Consider the following 15,094-nt stretch of genomic DNA (forward strand, 5'->3'; position numbering starts at 1 on the left):
AACATATAATTTATTTTCTTTTACATATATTTGATAATCAAGTTCGTTATTTTATATGTGACACGTTTAAACTATTTTAGGACATAAAATCATGTATTAATTTATAATCATTACCAATATTGTTTTATAATTAACACCCTTTCTTGATAATTATGCTTGCCAGTTGACAATTTTTTGTATTATTATCGTTGTTTTATGTACGTATGTAATGTTTGCAGTGCTTTGACAAAACAAATGTAAATGTCATGCCACAAAAAAATGTTCTTGACATTGAATCTGACAGATGGGTCATGTCAAATTGAGGACCATGTGTTTTTCAAGGGGGCACAGTTTTGTACAAAACTTTAATTCTTTTTTGTATCCCAACCTTTTTGGACTGTATTGCAGGCACCACAGATTTTTGACGGAGCTGAAGGGCACCACTCTTGTTCCCTCACCTACGATCACCACATAATAACATGATCCACAAATTGGCAAAAAATTGGAAATCAATCTTTGTTTAACTGCATATTAATAAATGTCCTAATTGTGCTGGCAATGGGTTCATGAGCTGATCTGTGTTGCTTTACTGTACGGATTTTAGGCAAATAATTGTGATATTACATTTTATAATAACATATTTATTTAGAACATATATATTTATTTCTAAATGTACTACTTTATTATAGAAAATTTGCCATTATTCTTTTGTCTCGAAATGAAGGTTTCAACCAGAAATCACCTAGGTAACCTCCTGTAACGAACGTTTGCCTGCGTCACGCGCGTGCACGTGAAGAGGTGCAGAATTATGCCGGTAGTCTTAATTTGGCACAACGTCGTCCGCCATCTTCAGGCGGTCTGTTCAAACCCCACAGAGACGCGCTGATGTAGATCTAAGTAAAAACATACGCAGCACTGTTACCGAGATTAAACGCAGTAGAGTTAGTCTGGGTTAATCTGTTTAATTCAGGATAAAGCGCTCAGTTCCAAACTCATTGGTTCTGAACAACAGATAGGTTCAAGATAAATCAGTAAAAGTTATAAATTCAGGAATGAAAAGGAAAACGAGTAAAGCGAAGCCGCTGAGGCTCAGCCCCAACCAAGAAGCACAGTGTGTACGAGAGGAACTGGAGAGAAGGAGGAAACTCCGGGTTCAGCAGGTGAGTTTATCCCGTCTTCACTAGTTTATTTACAGGGTAAAACACCTCTGATCTGTGCCCCTTTGTTACTGGATGACATTAAAATGAGGAGTGATTTAAGTGAATAATGAGTGATGTCAACAGTCTGAAAGTGTCAAATGATTATATTTTTGTTTATTATTTCTAAAACGTATAAAGAGCAGGAATTCTTAATTATGCAGGTAACTTAAGCTCAAAGTCAAGCCTGTCTGATAAGAAAAGTGCTGAGGGACATCTTTGTGCTTGAGCTATCTTAAATGTTAGCTATATAAATCCTGTTTTTTTGTCCTTGAATGGATCACTTTCTGCTTCATGGAGCATGCCACCCATATATAATAATGTACCATATAATTTCAAAAGTGTTGTCATCGTTGATCGTGTTATTGTTATGTGGTGATTGTAGGTGAGGGAACAGGAGCGGTACATTGCCCTTCAGCTCCGTCAAAAAGTTCAGGAGAAGAGGGAGAGAGAGCTGCAGAACCTTGCGGAGACACTTCAAGATGAGTGGAGAAAAAAGCAAGACGAGAGAATACAAAGTCTGCAGAAACTTCACGAACAGACCCTACATGCTGTGGGTCAGGGCCATCGAGATGCCAAACAGAGTGTGAGTGAACAGAATTAACATTTATAAAATATTATTGACTGTAGTTCCCAAGAACTATGGGTGAGATTCCTTCTAAATAAATAAAAAAACAGTTACATGTACCTGATATGTTTTTAAAAGACCCTGAAAATGTTTGTGGGATGTTTGGATGTCGTTGGTTGTAGGAACCAAACTGGAAGGCTTTAGCAAGAAAAAGAGAAGAGAACCAGGAGCGAGCAGCAGTGAGACATCAACGAGCGCTCAGAGAATTGACCTTGCAAAGACAAACTGAAGAGGAGCTTCATAATAAGTATAAACACACACGCTAATTTATTTAAATGTAAACCATAACATTAACACCAACTACTTGTTTCTACACTCACTATCCATCTGTTCAGCTCCATTGACCACACTGTTGCTCTCCATACATTGTTGACACATTTTAACACAGTTCCTCAGCACTCAGGACCCCCACAGAGCAGGTGTGATGTGGTGGTGGATCATTCTCAGCGCTGCAGTGACACTGACGTGGTGGTGGTGTGTTAGTGTGTGTTGTGCTGGTGTAGAGTGGATCAGACACAGCAGTGTCTCCTGGAGTTTTTAAACTGTGTAACAGCAGTCCACCAATCAAAATCGTTCAACCAACAGCGTCTTTTGGGCAGTGTCCGGTGACCTCTGGTGAAGGACTTGAGAGTGGGCACAGTGTTTCAAAACTCCAGCAGTGATCCACTCGTTTCAATGTAACACAAACAAACACATCATCACCACCCCAGTGTCACTGCTGCCACTGAGAGTTATTCACCACCTAAATATACCTACTCTGTGTTAGTACTTCAGGGTTCCTTTGAGCTATTTAACTTCATTTTAAGTTGTTAATGTCTTTGCATGTTTAAATTATCATTTATTTTATAAAAATGATATTTAAAATATTAATTGATAGTATTCACTCTAATGTCCTAAGAGTGGAGTACATGCCAAGTCCTGTTGAATGATGAGAGTAATATTAATATCTGTTCTATATCTTAAAAAGGCAAATAGATGCTCGTAAGAAAGCTCTGATGCTGGAGAAGAAGAGAGCAGCTAAAATCGCCAGCCTTCCTCATCCTGCCCCTGATACCATAGAGGTATAACCTCTTCTCGAACTACAGAAGGAAGTGCACTCTGCTTTTTTAAATTGCATCCATTGATTACACAGTGTGTGTATAGAAAAACATCAAATGAAATGGGACACTGGCGGAACTGCATATGAGCCAAAAATGTCAGCATGCCCAGTGTGGCAAGAATGGGTTAAGTCCCCAGCTTTAAGCTGTGGAACTGTATTCTCTGAAATGATAGAACACCATTCAGTACCTTTGTGATCATTAGGAATTCAGAAATAACCGTCCAGTATCAGCACACAATTCCAGTGTTTATAAAGATAAATAAATTCTGATAGCAAGGTTTTACCACTTGATTACAATAGTGACGTTTACAGCAGTAGAGAAGGACGCACAGCTGATGAATATTTTTTTATTTTAGACAATATTGGTTGAAAACATGAACACTTTTCACAATATTGACTATATATTTGACCATTTGTCTTCATATGAATCCGGTTCAAATTGATTTGAAAAGACCTGGCTTTTGTGTTTTGAAAAATGTAAGTCAGTTCTAGTTTGTGAATGTGACCTTTTGTGACTTGTCAGTCGAGTTATGAACTGTGATCTTTGTGGCTTGTTTTTGTTTCAGAATATTGGGATTCACACTCCTGCACCATTTAATATGGTCAACAGAGAACATTTGTCCATTGCATATGATTATATTCCACGGACTGTGGTGGATAAAGGAGCAGATACGGAGCAGGTAAATGTGTGAATAAATATGAAACATGCATTTATCTACATTCAACAGCAGGACAGTGACATTTGACAAAGAATGAAAATCCACATTTAATTTATCTTCAATAATTGTCAAACATTAGGGCCAGTGAACACACACGAGACTTGAAAAGCATGAACCCTGTTTTACTTTCACTCAGCACCTGAGCACATTTAACCTATCCGTGGCAGTGAAAACACACACACACCCAAAGAGGAGTGGGCAGGCACCTTGGTGCTTGGGTAGCATTTGTAGGGTAAGTGTCTTGCTCAAGGGCTAACTGAATCCTTGAATGTTGAGGGAATGTTGAGGTTGCATTGCATTGCCAGAGGAGTGTTAAGAGTACTCAAACCCCCAGGAACATCCTTAACACACACACACACACACACACACACACACACACATGCTAAAGCCAGTTAGATCACACACAGCTAGATCAGAAATATATGGTATATTGTTATGTATTCCTGCCCTCTTATAAAACTGACCTGAACCACATTTACTTGTTTATTTTCCTGCAGTTAGATGCTCAGCAGGCAGCAAAGCTGGAGGCTCAGCGACTGGACGAGCTGAACAAAGAAGAAGCCTGTGAAAGACAGGAGCAGCTTGAGAAAGCCCGGCTTAGAGGAGTCCATGCTCTTCAGAAGGAAAGAGTTATTCAGGTGATAAATAGAGTGAATTACCGTTACGGAAAATGCAGTGCAAACTTATTTCTATGTATTTAAAAGTGTGATGAGGCATTTTCACCACTATAAAGTGGTAATTGTTTTTTGTTTAAGAGGGAAGATGGAGAAAATGTCTGATTGCACCTTCAATGAAAACAGTGAATGATATTGGATCTGGTATTGAGTTTGTGTGTGTTTTACTGTGGGCAGGAGAGTGCAAAGCTGCTGTGTGAGTTAGAGAGATTACAGCAGGCTGATTTGCAGCAGCGAAGGCAGATTGTACACAGTGTACCAGCGCAGATATTCCAGCCGCTCTACAGACACAATGAGCTGAGGGCAGCACAGCAGGGGGAGCTGGAGATTGCGTTCCAGGACCTGTGTACTGCAGAGAGAGGTACACATTCACCTGCACTGCATTTGCACTGCTCTTTCCTAAGACAATGATTATTTAAAGCAAAAAAGGACTTTGTATTTACAATGCTGCAGTTAGAGCAGAGTTTCCTTCCTTAGCACTGGCTGAGTTCTGTATGAAAATATTCATAGTTCATTAGTAATTAGACTGTGATCCCAAGGGAACATTTACAACGCAGTCAGAGACTCAGCTGTGTTTGCATCACAATGAAAAAAGTTTAAAAAAATGTTTTAAAGACAAGTTTAAATAGATATCGTAAGCTGAAGCTTGATTCCTCAGTCTGTCAAAGGTTTAGAGGAAATGAGACACAAAAATGCTGACTGAAATCTTGTTTCTCCTTCAAGCTCAGTGCCCAACCACTCTCTACTTCTTAAGAATACTCCAGTGTAATATTGGGTCTGCTCACTGTGGTGTTTTTTTTAAATTAGAGTGTGAATTTAACTGTTTTTTTTTCCAGAGATCAGAGGTGATTTAGTCCTTTATCCTGTGCCAGAGCCTCTTCCTTCTCCATCTGCCGAAAATGGCGACGAGGACCTGGATGTGACTCTCGAGCCAGACGTCACACCATGTGAGGAGACAGAGGAGGAATCTGCTGCTCCTCTCACTCAGCCCGAAGGTGGGGACCTGTCCATAAAGGACACGTACATTTAGTTTAACTTGTTTGCCATTAATAACCATTACATTTAGAGTTTTTCCTAATATTTCAATAAGAAACAAAGTGGTCACCTTTTTAAATCTGCAATCAACCAATTTCTCCATTGATTTATTTGTTCTAAAACTGGGGGCATCAAATATTCTGGTTTGATTATTTCACAGAATCACTTTCGGCACTAAGCTGTGGACAGCCAGCTCTGAGGAGACTTCTGGAGCGCATTAGGAGTCGGAGAGAGGAGTGGAGTCTTAGAGAAGGAACAGCCATACGAGGATTATCAGAACCAGGAACAGTCGAGCAAGAAAGAGCAGATCCAGAATCAGTGGAGTCTGGAAGAGCAGAGCCAGAACCGCCCGAGTCAAGAACAGCAGAAACAGGAACAGCCGAGTCAGGACCAGCCAGTACTGAGAATTTGAGCATTGAAACGGGTTCCCTGAGCGATCAGGAGAATCGGCACCAGAAGAGCAGGCACCTTGAGACAGAGCACCAGGAGATTGAGCTCACTCCCAGTCTTGAGCAGGACAAATCGGAAAGAGGTTTGTGTAGATTTTGGATTTGCATTTGAGCTGAGTGCACTTTTAATAATGTTAGATGCAGGTTTCAGAGGGGGCCTAATCTTAATTACCTTAATTGAATAATGTAAAGTGATGGTATTAATTAGTTTGTTTTTTCCTCCTTTCTCAGGCCTGAAGGAAAGTGAGGAGTCTGTGGTGAATGGCACAGTGCTAGAGGAGAGTTTCTCTGAGACACAGAGTAGAGATCAGGTGAGCAGTGAGCGAGCAGAGTAGTGTTCCACTTTTTAAAAAGTTAATAGTATTCTTTAGGATATATTTGCCACATGTGAAATTGTTGTTCAGTATTTTGTTCCCATCTATTTTCAGTGTAAAACCTATGCATGAAAAATTAATGGATAGTGAAAGTGGACTTCTTTTTGACACACACCAATTTCAGTGCGCTTAGTGGATTGCATTTTGCTGGGTGTTTTTTTTGGTGGCTGTGTAAATGACAGAGGCTTAACATGTAGTTTCTTCCTAAGGTGATGACCCCTGTGTCAAGTTCCTCCCAAACCCAAAGGCTCAGAGAATATCAGCTGAGACTCCTGGAGCAGAACAGGTTTGTGAAAATAAAAAGGAGATGAGTTATCAGACATTCTTTAGTTGATAAATACTATTTAGTTGTAAAATCCTATGTTGTTCTCCAATTCCGTATTCATAACACTGCACAGAATTTTTGTTTTTCTTGCTCAAGTTTTATTTATTTATTTTAAATGACAACTTTTGTCCTCATCATAATAAGTTGATAAATGCATATAATATATTCTTAAGTGTGTGTGTGTGTGTGTGTGTTACAGGCTTCAAAGGAAAAGCATAGAAGATGCCCGTTTACGGCTGGAGGAATACAAAAAGAAACTGCAGCTGCGCTGTTCTGACAAAATGACAACACAAATAACGCCTTCGTTTGTCACTGAGGAAAGCCTTGGTTCTGTGCCTTCTGTTTCTGATGGAGAATTCTCCTCTGGTTCAATGGGCGTTCCACAAATTCACCACAGGTTTTTACCTACCCTGTGTCAGACCTTTAAAGGACCAGAATCAATCAGTCAGCCATCTGTAAAAACTACCAAGAGTGCCTTAAAAACACACACCAGTATTTCTAATCCTCTTGTAAATGCACATGACAATTTCCCAAGTGGCTTTTCAGTTACACACTCCTTTGTTCCAGAGCCGTGTCTGAATCTTAACCATGCCCAAACCCCTGTATCTGCACACGTTACCGTTCCTACCTTGCATCAGACAAAGCTCAGGGATGATGCTTCTTCTGACATGGGAGAATTTGACCTACCGTCCCCGTCTGTTTTTCTTGAAATTTTAAGAAATCGGTCTGCACCAGTCACACACCTCTCTCAGGATTTTCCACAGCGTCCTGATGTTGTAAAGCATCCTACAGTGGTTCCAACCTCAAGCCAGAATGCAGCCAAACCAAGACAAGAAGAGAGTGTGCTGAGGCAACAAATAAACACACTGCAGGCTTTACTCAGAGCAGAGAACACAAAGGTAAACTGGACTGGGGAAAAGCGATGAAAGAGAAAAGAATCTGTTTAAACATGCACAGTAAGAGCTCGAAATCTAGGCATAGTTTGAGCGCACTATGGAGTAAGACACTGTCATAAAATATTGTGTTATGGTTAACACATATGTCTGAAACAATACCGTTTCTGCTTTTGCTGATGGATCTAGAACTCCTGCAGCTCTTCAGAACCTCGGACTGGACATGTCACTCTTATGGAGACCCCGCAGAATGAGAGATGCACACCACTCACACACACTTCATCGTCTAGTGAGAGAAATGCAAACACCCCATTGCCCGTGCCTGAGTCCATTGGTAAGGTTTTTACTTGTACATTTATGTGAAGATGATGTGTGTAATCTTTTTACTTTCCAGTGTGAATGCCACTCCAGTCCTCAGATCTGTGGAGAGAAAAGTCTGATCTGAAATCAGATAAAGAATTAGAATTGTAATCTAAAGGGAAATCTGTGGGGCCATAAGGTGGAACATTTTACCCGTCAAACCCCTGGTTTCTCTGAGTGGTTCTCCCTCTTTTTCTGGATATTCTTTTGAGTCTTGATTCCTCTCCGTATTTCTTTCTTTTGCTCTGACAGAGATTTATTCTTCACCCGGGGCTAGGGCTGGGACTTGGTGAAATTGCTTTGTGACAATAGTAAATTAAATTGACCTGAATTTATTTTTTCAGAACCACATGTTTGTGAGACAGCGAGTGGTGAACGAATGAAGATCCCGGACTTCCGTCCTCCTCGTTCGTTCCAGGCCCTTTTACGACACGAGCTCAGCACCATTCAGGAAGTGGACACACCAGCCGATATTACTCAGAACACAGGTACACACTGACACATGCTGCTGCAGTGGGGCAGCTTTATTACATGTAACTGGACACATGCTGAGGCACTGTTGGGATTTCAGTGACTCCCCTTTTCTTTGAAGTAAAATATAACTTGGAGGAAGTTCTTAAAGTGGCATATAGCATTTAAACCAAGAGAGAACTGTTTGTTTGGCTGTAGTTTTGACAATTCAGTGACATTAATAAGTAACCGTATCATTGAGTCACCTGTTTTAAAGACTTCAGTATTCCTGTGAATGTGAACCAAAAGTTGAGAGAGCCCCGGTCCTGCAGGTTTAATTCCGAATCTGAGATCCTAAGCAGTTTTCTATGGTTATACTCGTTCTATTCTCTTTTGAAACAGGCACAGAAACCTTTACAGAGAGTTTGTTAGCAGAGAGTTCAGAACCCTTGGAGTCAGGCAGTGTCCCTGACTCGGACACCATTGTTGGATCTGGAGAAAATGAGAAGACAAGCTCAGGGTCAGAGATCCAGACATCCCAGAACAGCACCAGCAGAACCAGCAGACTGTCATGGAGAGAGATGTTGCAGCTGGAATCGACTGTCTCAAATACAGGTGAAATCTTGTAGTGAGGGCCAAAATATGAATACACGCATACCGGCGGACCCAGCTACTGCGGATCTTTTAGTAGTTTCTGTACTTTTTCTTTTAGTTAAAATAAGCCAGTTTTATACATATATCTTTACTTTGCATGGCCAAACAAACCTTACAAAGTCTTCATTATATACATCATGAATTTCAAATGTTTTTATATTGTGTGTACCCTTGACCCACGAATAACTGACAAACCTATATAAGAGCTCCGTCATGCCATAAATAAATAAGAGAAATACCACAATTATACCATGAAACCTCCAGGTTGTGTTGGCTAACCTTAGCTGTTAGCATTCAGCAATGTTCTCAAGTATTCTGATCTAGGTAAAGAATTATACACAGCTGTTTTACTGAGGGCTAAGCACATAGCAGCCTCACTGACCACATTAGTTTAAATATATATGATTACCTTAGGGGCCAAAGACCTCTGCATAGTGCTGTAGATGGGATTTAATGAATAGTGACGTATACAGTGGCATCTGATTTAGACCCTGTCGGGAATAAGATGTGTGTGTTTTGTTTTGTTTTTTTTAGTTTTTGTGTTTAGTATTCAGTGTGCTGACTGATGTTATGTGCCTCTCTCTTTACTCACTTTGGGTTTTCAGGTGTGTCTCTGATGGAGCAACAGCACCTAGAGAATGTAAGTGTTTACACAGCTATACAAGCATTCAGATGCCCAGGCCCCTGAAATAGCTCCTCTCTGTATAGGAGCAATAGCTCTGCTCTAGCTAGATAGGATATGCTTCTTTTAATAACAGCTGCTTTAATTTTACACTACGTTTATAAATTCTGCAGATGGAACGGGCCTTATTGCCCAGTGGAGTTTCTGCTGAGAGAGGTTACACATCATCCACCACCATCTCTACTGGCAGCTTCTCATGCAGTGACCATGACCTCAACCTGACCATCACAGGTGTGTGACCACACACCGACTGACCTTTCCGCTATTATGAATCTAGATTGAAACAGTCATTCTCCAGAATCGTATACCATGCCTTTAATACCACATTAAATAAGGACACAACTGTCTTTTATGCAAAGAATTGATTCGTTGACTTATTTGAACCACTACAGGAGGCCATGTGTCTGCTGTGACTGCAGGAGAACGTAGCACGGCTTTGTGCTTCAGCCAGGAGAGACCTCATCTCAGAGCGCTCAGAATACACACACAAGAACTACTCTCCACACATCGCCCCCTGGAGTACAGGAGTTTCCTTAGTACCACTGAGCAAGGTAAGGCACAGGAACATGGCAATGCAAGGTTTTTAAAGCTAAGGATGACGTAAATGGTGATATTTTACTTTTTAAAACTTTTTAACACCTGGTGGTTTTATGTGTGTTCATGTAAATGCACCCAAGCATCATTTAAAACAGCTTTATATAACAAAAACTCCTCTGAGTACTTCAGATTTCATCTCAATAAAACCTGCTCCCTCACACCGCAAAATAGACGGATGTTAGTCTTTCTAGTTGTAAATATATACTGTGGGAACTGAAAGATTCAGTTCAAATACTATTCACTATCCAGGTGTGAACAGGGTCTTTAATGTTGCCTTTTGCTCAAAAACAGACTCCTTCCAGCCTCTGTCTCCTGAGGTCACCTGCAACGAGATGGAAGAATATTCTTTATCCCTGCACCACCCTGTAGAGGCTCAGTTCACTCATCTATATTTGGGAGATTCCACTACAGACACCGATCCAATCACACATCCTACACTCCATTCAGAGTACTTGGACCCTCTTCAATCAGACGCTCAGTCCCATCATGCTTTGCAGATGTCTATGGAACAGCTTCGCATTTCTGATGACTCCTGTTGTGATGCAGGAAGAGTGATGGCTTTCACGTGTACTGACCAAAGCTTTTCAGGACTACATCCACTCTCTCCCAACATCTGTCTCCATAGTAACAGCCCAGATCCAATACCAAAAGAGTTACTTGCAAGTGAAAACATGTCTGGGCCTTCAGGCTTTTCTCAGCTGCAACAGATAATGGTAAAATATGCTTTAATCACTTTTCTCTTTGTGGATCTCAATACAGCATCCAGCGCTGAATAAAATTTGTGGCATTGTGAACAATATCAACAGTCAATCATTAGGAGATCAGTGGGATTGTACCTGGAAAAATAACAGGTCAGAATAAAGTGGCAGTAAATCAGAGCCCAATAGCATCTGCTTGGCAGAAAAATCTGTCCACCTTAATGGGAAAGGATGCGCTATTCAGAAGATTAATAAACATTATTATTTTTCATATTTACAGGCAATAGTTGCACAAATCAATTACAGATTAATTTACGTTAATATCATTCACTATTTGTGCCCTACTTGCATTATTCTTTGCTTAAGTCTGTAGTAAGCCTGTTATAAACATATTTAAAATGTGTGAACACTGGATCTTCTGTTTGTAGATGGCTGAGAAGGGCATCCTCGAGGAGTCTATGATCTCTTTGGTGAGTTTATCAGATGTGACACTAGATGATGATCACCTCTCCTTTAAAGAGGAAAAGAATGGAAAGAACAGTGTGCAAGAATACCTGAGAAAATAGATGTCACACAATTGAACAGTAAAGGAAAAATCACTATAATGAGGTGAGTAACTGCTTCCTGTTGTAGACTGTTCAGGCCACATACAATCAGATGTTTACGCTGCAGACAAAAAAAATGGACAAACAAATTTGGTTTCTAGGAACTGGAGTCTTGGCTACAAACCGGATTCCAAAAAAAGTTGGGACACTAAACAAATTGTGAATAAAAACTGAATGCAATGATGTGGAGACGGCAAATGTCAATGTTTTATTTGTAATAGAACATAGATGACAGATCAAACGTTTAATCTGAGTAAATGTAACATTTTAAAGGAAAAATATGTTGATTAAAAATTTCACAGTGTCAACAAATCCCAAAAAAGTTGGGACAAGGCCATTTTTTACCACTGTGTGGCATCCCCCCTTCTTCTTACAACACTCAACAGACGTCTGGGGACAGAGGAGACCAGTTTCTCAAGTTTAGAAATAGGAATGCTCTCCCATTCATGTCTAATACAGGCCTCTAACTGTTCAATCGTCTTGGGCCTTCTTTGTCGCACCTTCCTCTTTATGATGCTCCAAATGTTCTCTACAGGTGAAAGATCTGGACTGCAGGCTGCCATTTCAGTCCCCGGATCCTTCTCCTACGTAGCCATGATGTTGTGATTGCTGCAGAATGTGGTCTGGCATTATCTTGTTAAAAAATGCAGGGTCTTCCCTGAAAGAGATGACGTCTAGATGGGAGCATATGTTGTTCTAGAACCTGATCATAGTTCTCTGCATTAATGGTGCCTTTCCAGACACGCAAGCTGCCCATGCCACAAGCACAACTCGGGTTATCCTTGTCCTCTCTGGTCCGGATGACATGGCGTCCCAGTGTTCCATAAAGAACTTCAAATCGTGACTCATCTGACCTCAGAACAGTCTTCCATTTTGCCACACTCCATTTTAAAAGACCCCTGGCCCAGTGCAAACGTCTGAGCTTGTGGAGCTCGCTTAGAAATGGCTTCCTCTTTGCACTGTAGAGTTTCAGCTGGCGACGGCGGATGGCACGGTGGATTGTGTTCACTGACAATGCTTTCTGGAAGTATTCATGAGCCCATTCTGTTATTTCCTTGACAGTGGCGTTCCTGTTTGAGGTGCAGTGACGTTTAAGGGCCCGGAGATCACGAGCATCCAGTAGAGTTTTACGGCCTTGACCCTTACGCACAGCAATTGTTCCAGATTCTCTGAATCTTTTGATGATGTTATGCACGGTTGATGATCATGTTGTCAATTGACCTAATTAGTGTTAATTGGTCTTCCAGCTGTTCGTTATATGCTCCATTTCCTTTTTCCAGCCACTTATTGCTACTTGTCCCAACTTTTTTGGGATTTGTTGACACTGTGAAATTTAGAATCAACATATTTTTCCTTTAAAATGTTAGATTTACTCAGATTAAACTTTTGATCTGTCGTCTATGTTCTATTACGAATAAAACATTGACATTTGCCATCTCCACATCATTGCATTCAGGTTTTATTCACAATTTGTTTAGTGTCCCAACTTTTTTGGAATCCGGTTTGTACTTTGGGCCATTTTTGTGCCACATTAAAGAATGTTTCGTATATATATATATATTTTTTTTTTTCATCTCTCTCTCTCTCTCTCTCATTCAGCAGGTTTCCCACTCCCACACCCGTTACTTTATTCAGCTTTTAGTGAAGCATCATTAGATTTATGACTTTTTCCGTATCTTTATAAGACGAATAATGACAAGGATTTTAAAATAAATGTGGTACATGACCCATCCAATTCTGCACACTTTTACACATGTGGGAGCAATATTTATTTTTTTTAAACACACTTTAAATATGATATCTCTGTTTCTAAGTTGTCATGAAACAAAGACTTCTCCTTTTAATATTGTTTTTAGAGACCAATGTCAGCATTGTCAGAGGCACCCTTCTCTCTCACTCAGGAAAAGGCAAGTTAAATGGATTGAACTCTCCGTAATTATTCACGGTTATTGAATACCTGTCAAGTTTCTGAGAGCTGGAACAGATGGATTTAATTTATAACCATTTTCTAAACTGAAGACGGAAGGGCAAAGATGATGGTCGTGGAAGCTCAGCAATGTTTCACTCAGAAATCACTGGAAACTGATTTATGACAATGCTTCTGTCTTTGTGAATGTTTTAGGTGTTTTAACATTTTAATCTCGTAGTGATGTACGACTGCTTGGACGTTTCTGAATGTTTTGTATGCAGCCTTTCATTGTTTTCCGTGTATTTTTTTTAGTAAAGTGTCTTATGTTTGTTGTAATTGTAGCACAGTGAGGGGAAATGATTCTACTCACAATCACTATGGAGTTGTTTTGAAATATATAGCTTTTTCTTAATGAATGAATTATTTAATAAACAAGTTTCCTATGTTTTTAAACACTGATTTTCATGATTTTTTTTTATTATTTATTTATAAATAAATAGCTCTTATATACATTAGCTAAATTGCTTGTCATTTTTTTTTAAATGTGATGCCCAGTGTATTAATGTGGCGTCTCTCAATCTGAGATGTCCGTATGTGATTTAGGGAGTAGGCATATATTTGACATGCAGCAGTAGTGCACTATGTAGGGAGCAAGGATATATTATAAAAAGTCGTAGTGCACTATATAGGCAACAAGGAGACTCTTATCCTCTGTCCGCCATGTTTGATACAGTAGTGTTCTTGCTTGCTTCACGCTGATGCCGTGGATGAGGGTTGCCAGGTTCTAGTTTTTCACCCCAACTTGTATGTTTGAAAATGTATAGAACTGTATTGTCCACAACGACGAAATTCATCTTTGGTCTGTCATGGCATGAAAAACTCCAACAATATATAAACATATGCACACAAAAACAAACATACATAATCACAAAGAAATAATACTTCCACTGCATTAGGTAAAAATTACCTGTAAATATTCCTGGTGACTCTTGTCACAAATTGTAAGTAAAAACGTGTAATGTCCTTATTCTTTTTTTTCTTTTTTCATTTTTTTTTACACTTGAATAAGGTCTCTGTTCACTGTTCTCATAGCTTTCCTTTACGTTTCCAGCTCTAATTCAAGTTTGGGGAAATTAATGATTAAAGGGTAGGATCTGGCAACCCACTGCTGGAGGGAGCTGACCCGGCTCCGCGTGTGTTTCTCCGCGTGTGTAAACTTCAGAGAAGTTGCTCTGAGTTTTTTTGGAAAATGGCTAAAAAACGACGAAATGCAGAAGCGACAGAATCCACAGCGAAGAAGAGGAAAAGCAGCGAGAGCGAGTTTAACGGAACGGTGTTAAAGTCCCTTCTGAACGAGCCGAGCAGCGCGGTTAGAGGCGAGCACTGGGTTTATAAACTACTTCTCTTGATTTAGTGTTTTTAAGGTGTTTCATATAATTTGTAGCTTATTCTAACCGTCATTTATTCCGATTAACACCTCTATACCGAGAGAACACAACTGCTGCAATGGGACGCTCTGGAGCAGCTGTACATGAGCCTGAAGTCTGAAATGTTCAGTGCCAGAGGGCAAACTTGTACTACATCTCAGCATTGGGCTGTGGAATGATGGAGCTCCCTCCAGAACTGATAACACAGCTTCAGTACCTGGTCTCACTGATGGTTTTGTGTCTGAATGCCTTCAGGACAATGCCAGCACACACCAGTGTTCCAACAATAATATACTGTCACTGCATTAAAGAAAAACACAACATCCATAGTTGTATTTGAT

General features: G+C 40.1%; 1 protein-coding gene across 2 annotated transcripts; it reads left to right on the forward strand.

The window, feature by feature from the left end:
- Positions 1-845: 845 nt before the first annotated feature.
- Positions 846-13,722, forward strand: LOC136675776 (uro-adherence factor A-like). Of its 2 annotated transcripts, none has more exons than XM_066652524.1 (21): positions 846-1,139; positions 1,561-1,761; positions 1,926-2,050; positions 2,771-2,864; positions 3,469-3,582; positions 4,119-4,259; positions 4,473-4,656; positions 5,132-5,290; positions 5,491-5,862; positions 6,011-6,090; positions 6,363-6,439; positions 6,678-7,377; positions 7,561-7,705; positions 8,076-8,219; positions 8,584-8,796; positions 9,441-9,475; positions 9,631-9,748; positions 9,910-10,068; positions 10,406-10,827; positions 11,241-11,421; positions 13,274-13,722. In XM_066652524.1, the coding sequence occupies exons 1-20, from the start codon at positions 1,032-1,034 to the stop codon at positions 11,376-11,378; spliced, it is 3,729 nt and encodes a 1,242-aa protein (XP_066508621.1). In that variant the 5' UTR covers positions 846-1,031; the 3' UTR covers positions 11,379-11,421; positions 13,274-13,722. The 2 variants fall into 2 exon arrangements, with proteins under 2 accessions (XP_066508621.1, XP_066508622.1); XM_066652525.1 differs by having other exon boundaries at positions 11,241-11,282.
- Positions 13,723-15,094: the final 1,372 nt, after the last annotated feature.

This window comes from Hoplias malabaricus, chromosome X1 (assembly GCF_029633855.1).
Source record: "Hoplias malabaricus isolate fHopMal1 chromosome X1, fHopMal1.hap1, whole genome shotgun sequence".
NCBI classification, from domain to species: Eukaryota; Metazoa; Chordata; class Actinopteri; order Characiformes; family Erythrinidae; genus Hoplias; species Hoplias malabaricus.

Bases quoted from the DNA above. Each gene is read 5' to 3' on its own strand.
- LOC136675776 (XM_066652524.1), top strand. From the start codon at position 1,032: ATGAAAAGGAAAACGAGTAAAGCGAAGCCGCTGAGGCTCAGCCCCAAC. The intron at 6,440-6,677 runs GTTTGTGAAAAT...TGTGTGTTACAG, and splicing joins AGACTCCTGGAGCAGAACAG to GCTTCAAAGGAAAAGCATAG. The intron at 7,378-7,560 runs GTAAACTGGACT...TGATGGATCTAG, and splicing joins TCAGAGCAGAGAACACAAAG to AACTCCTGCAGCTCTTCAGA.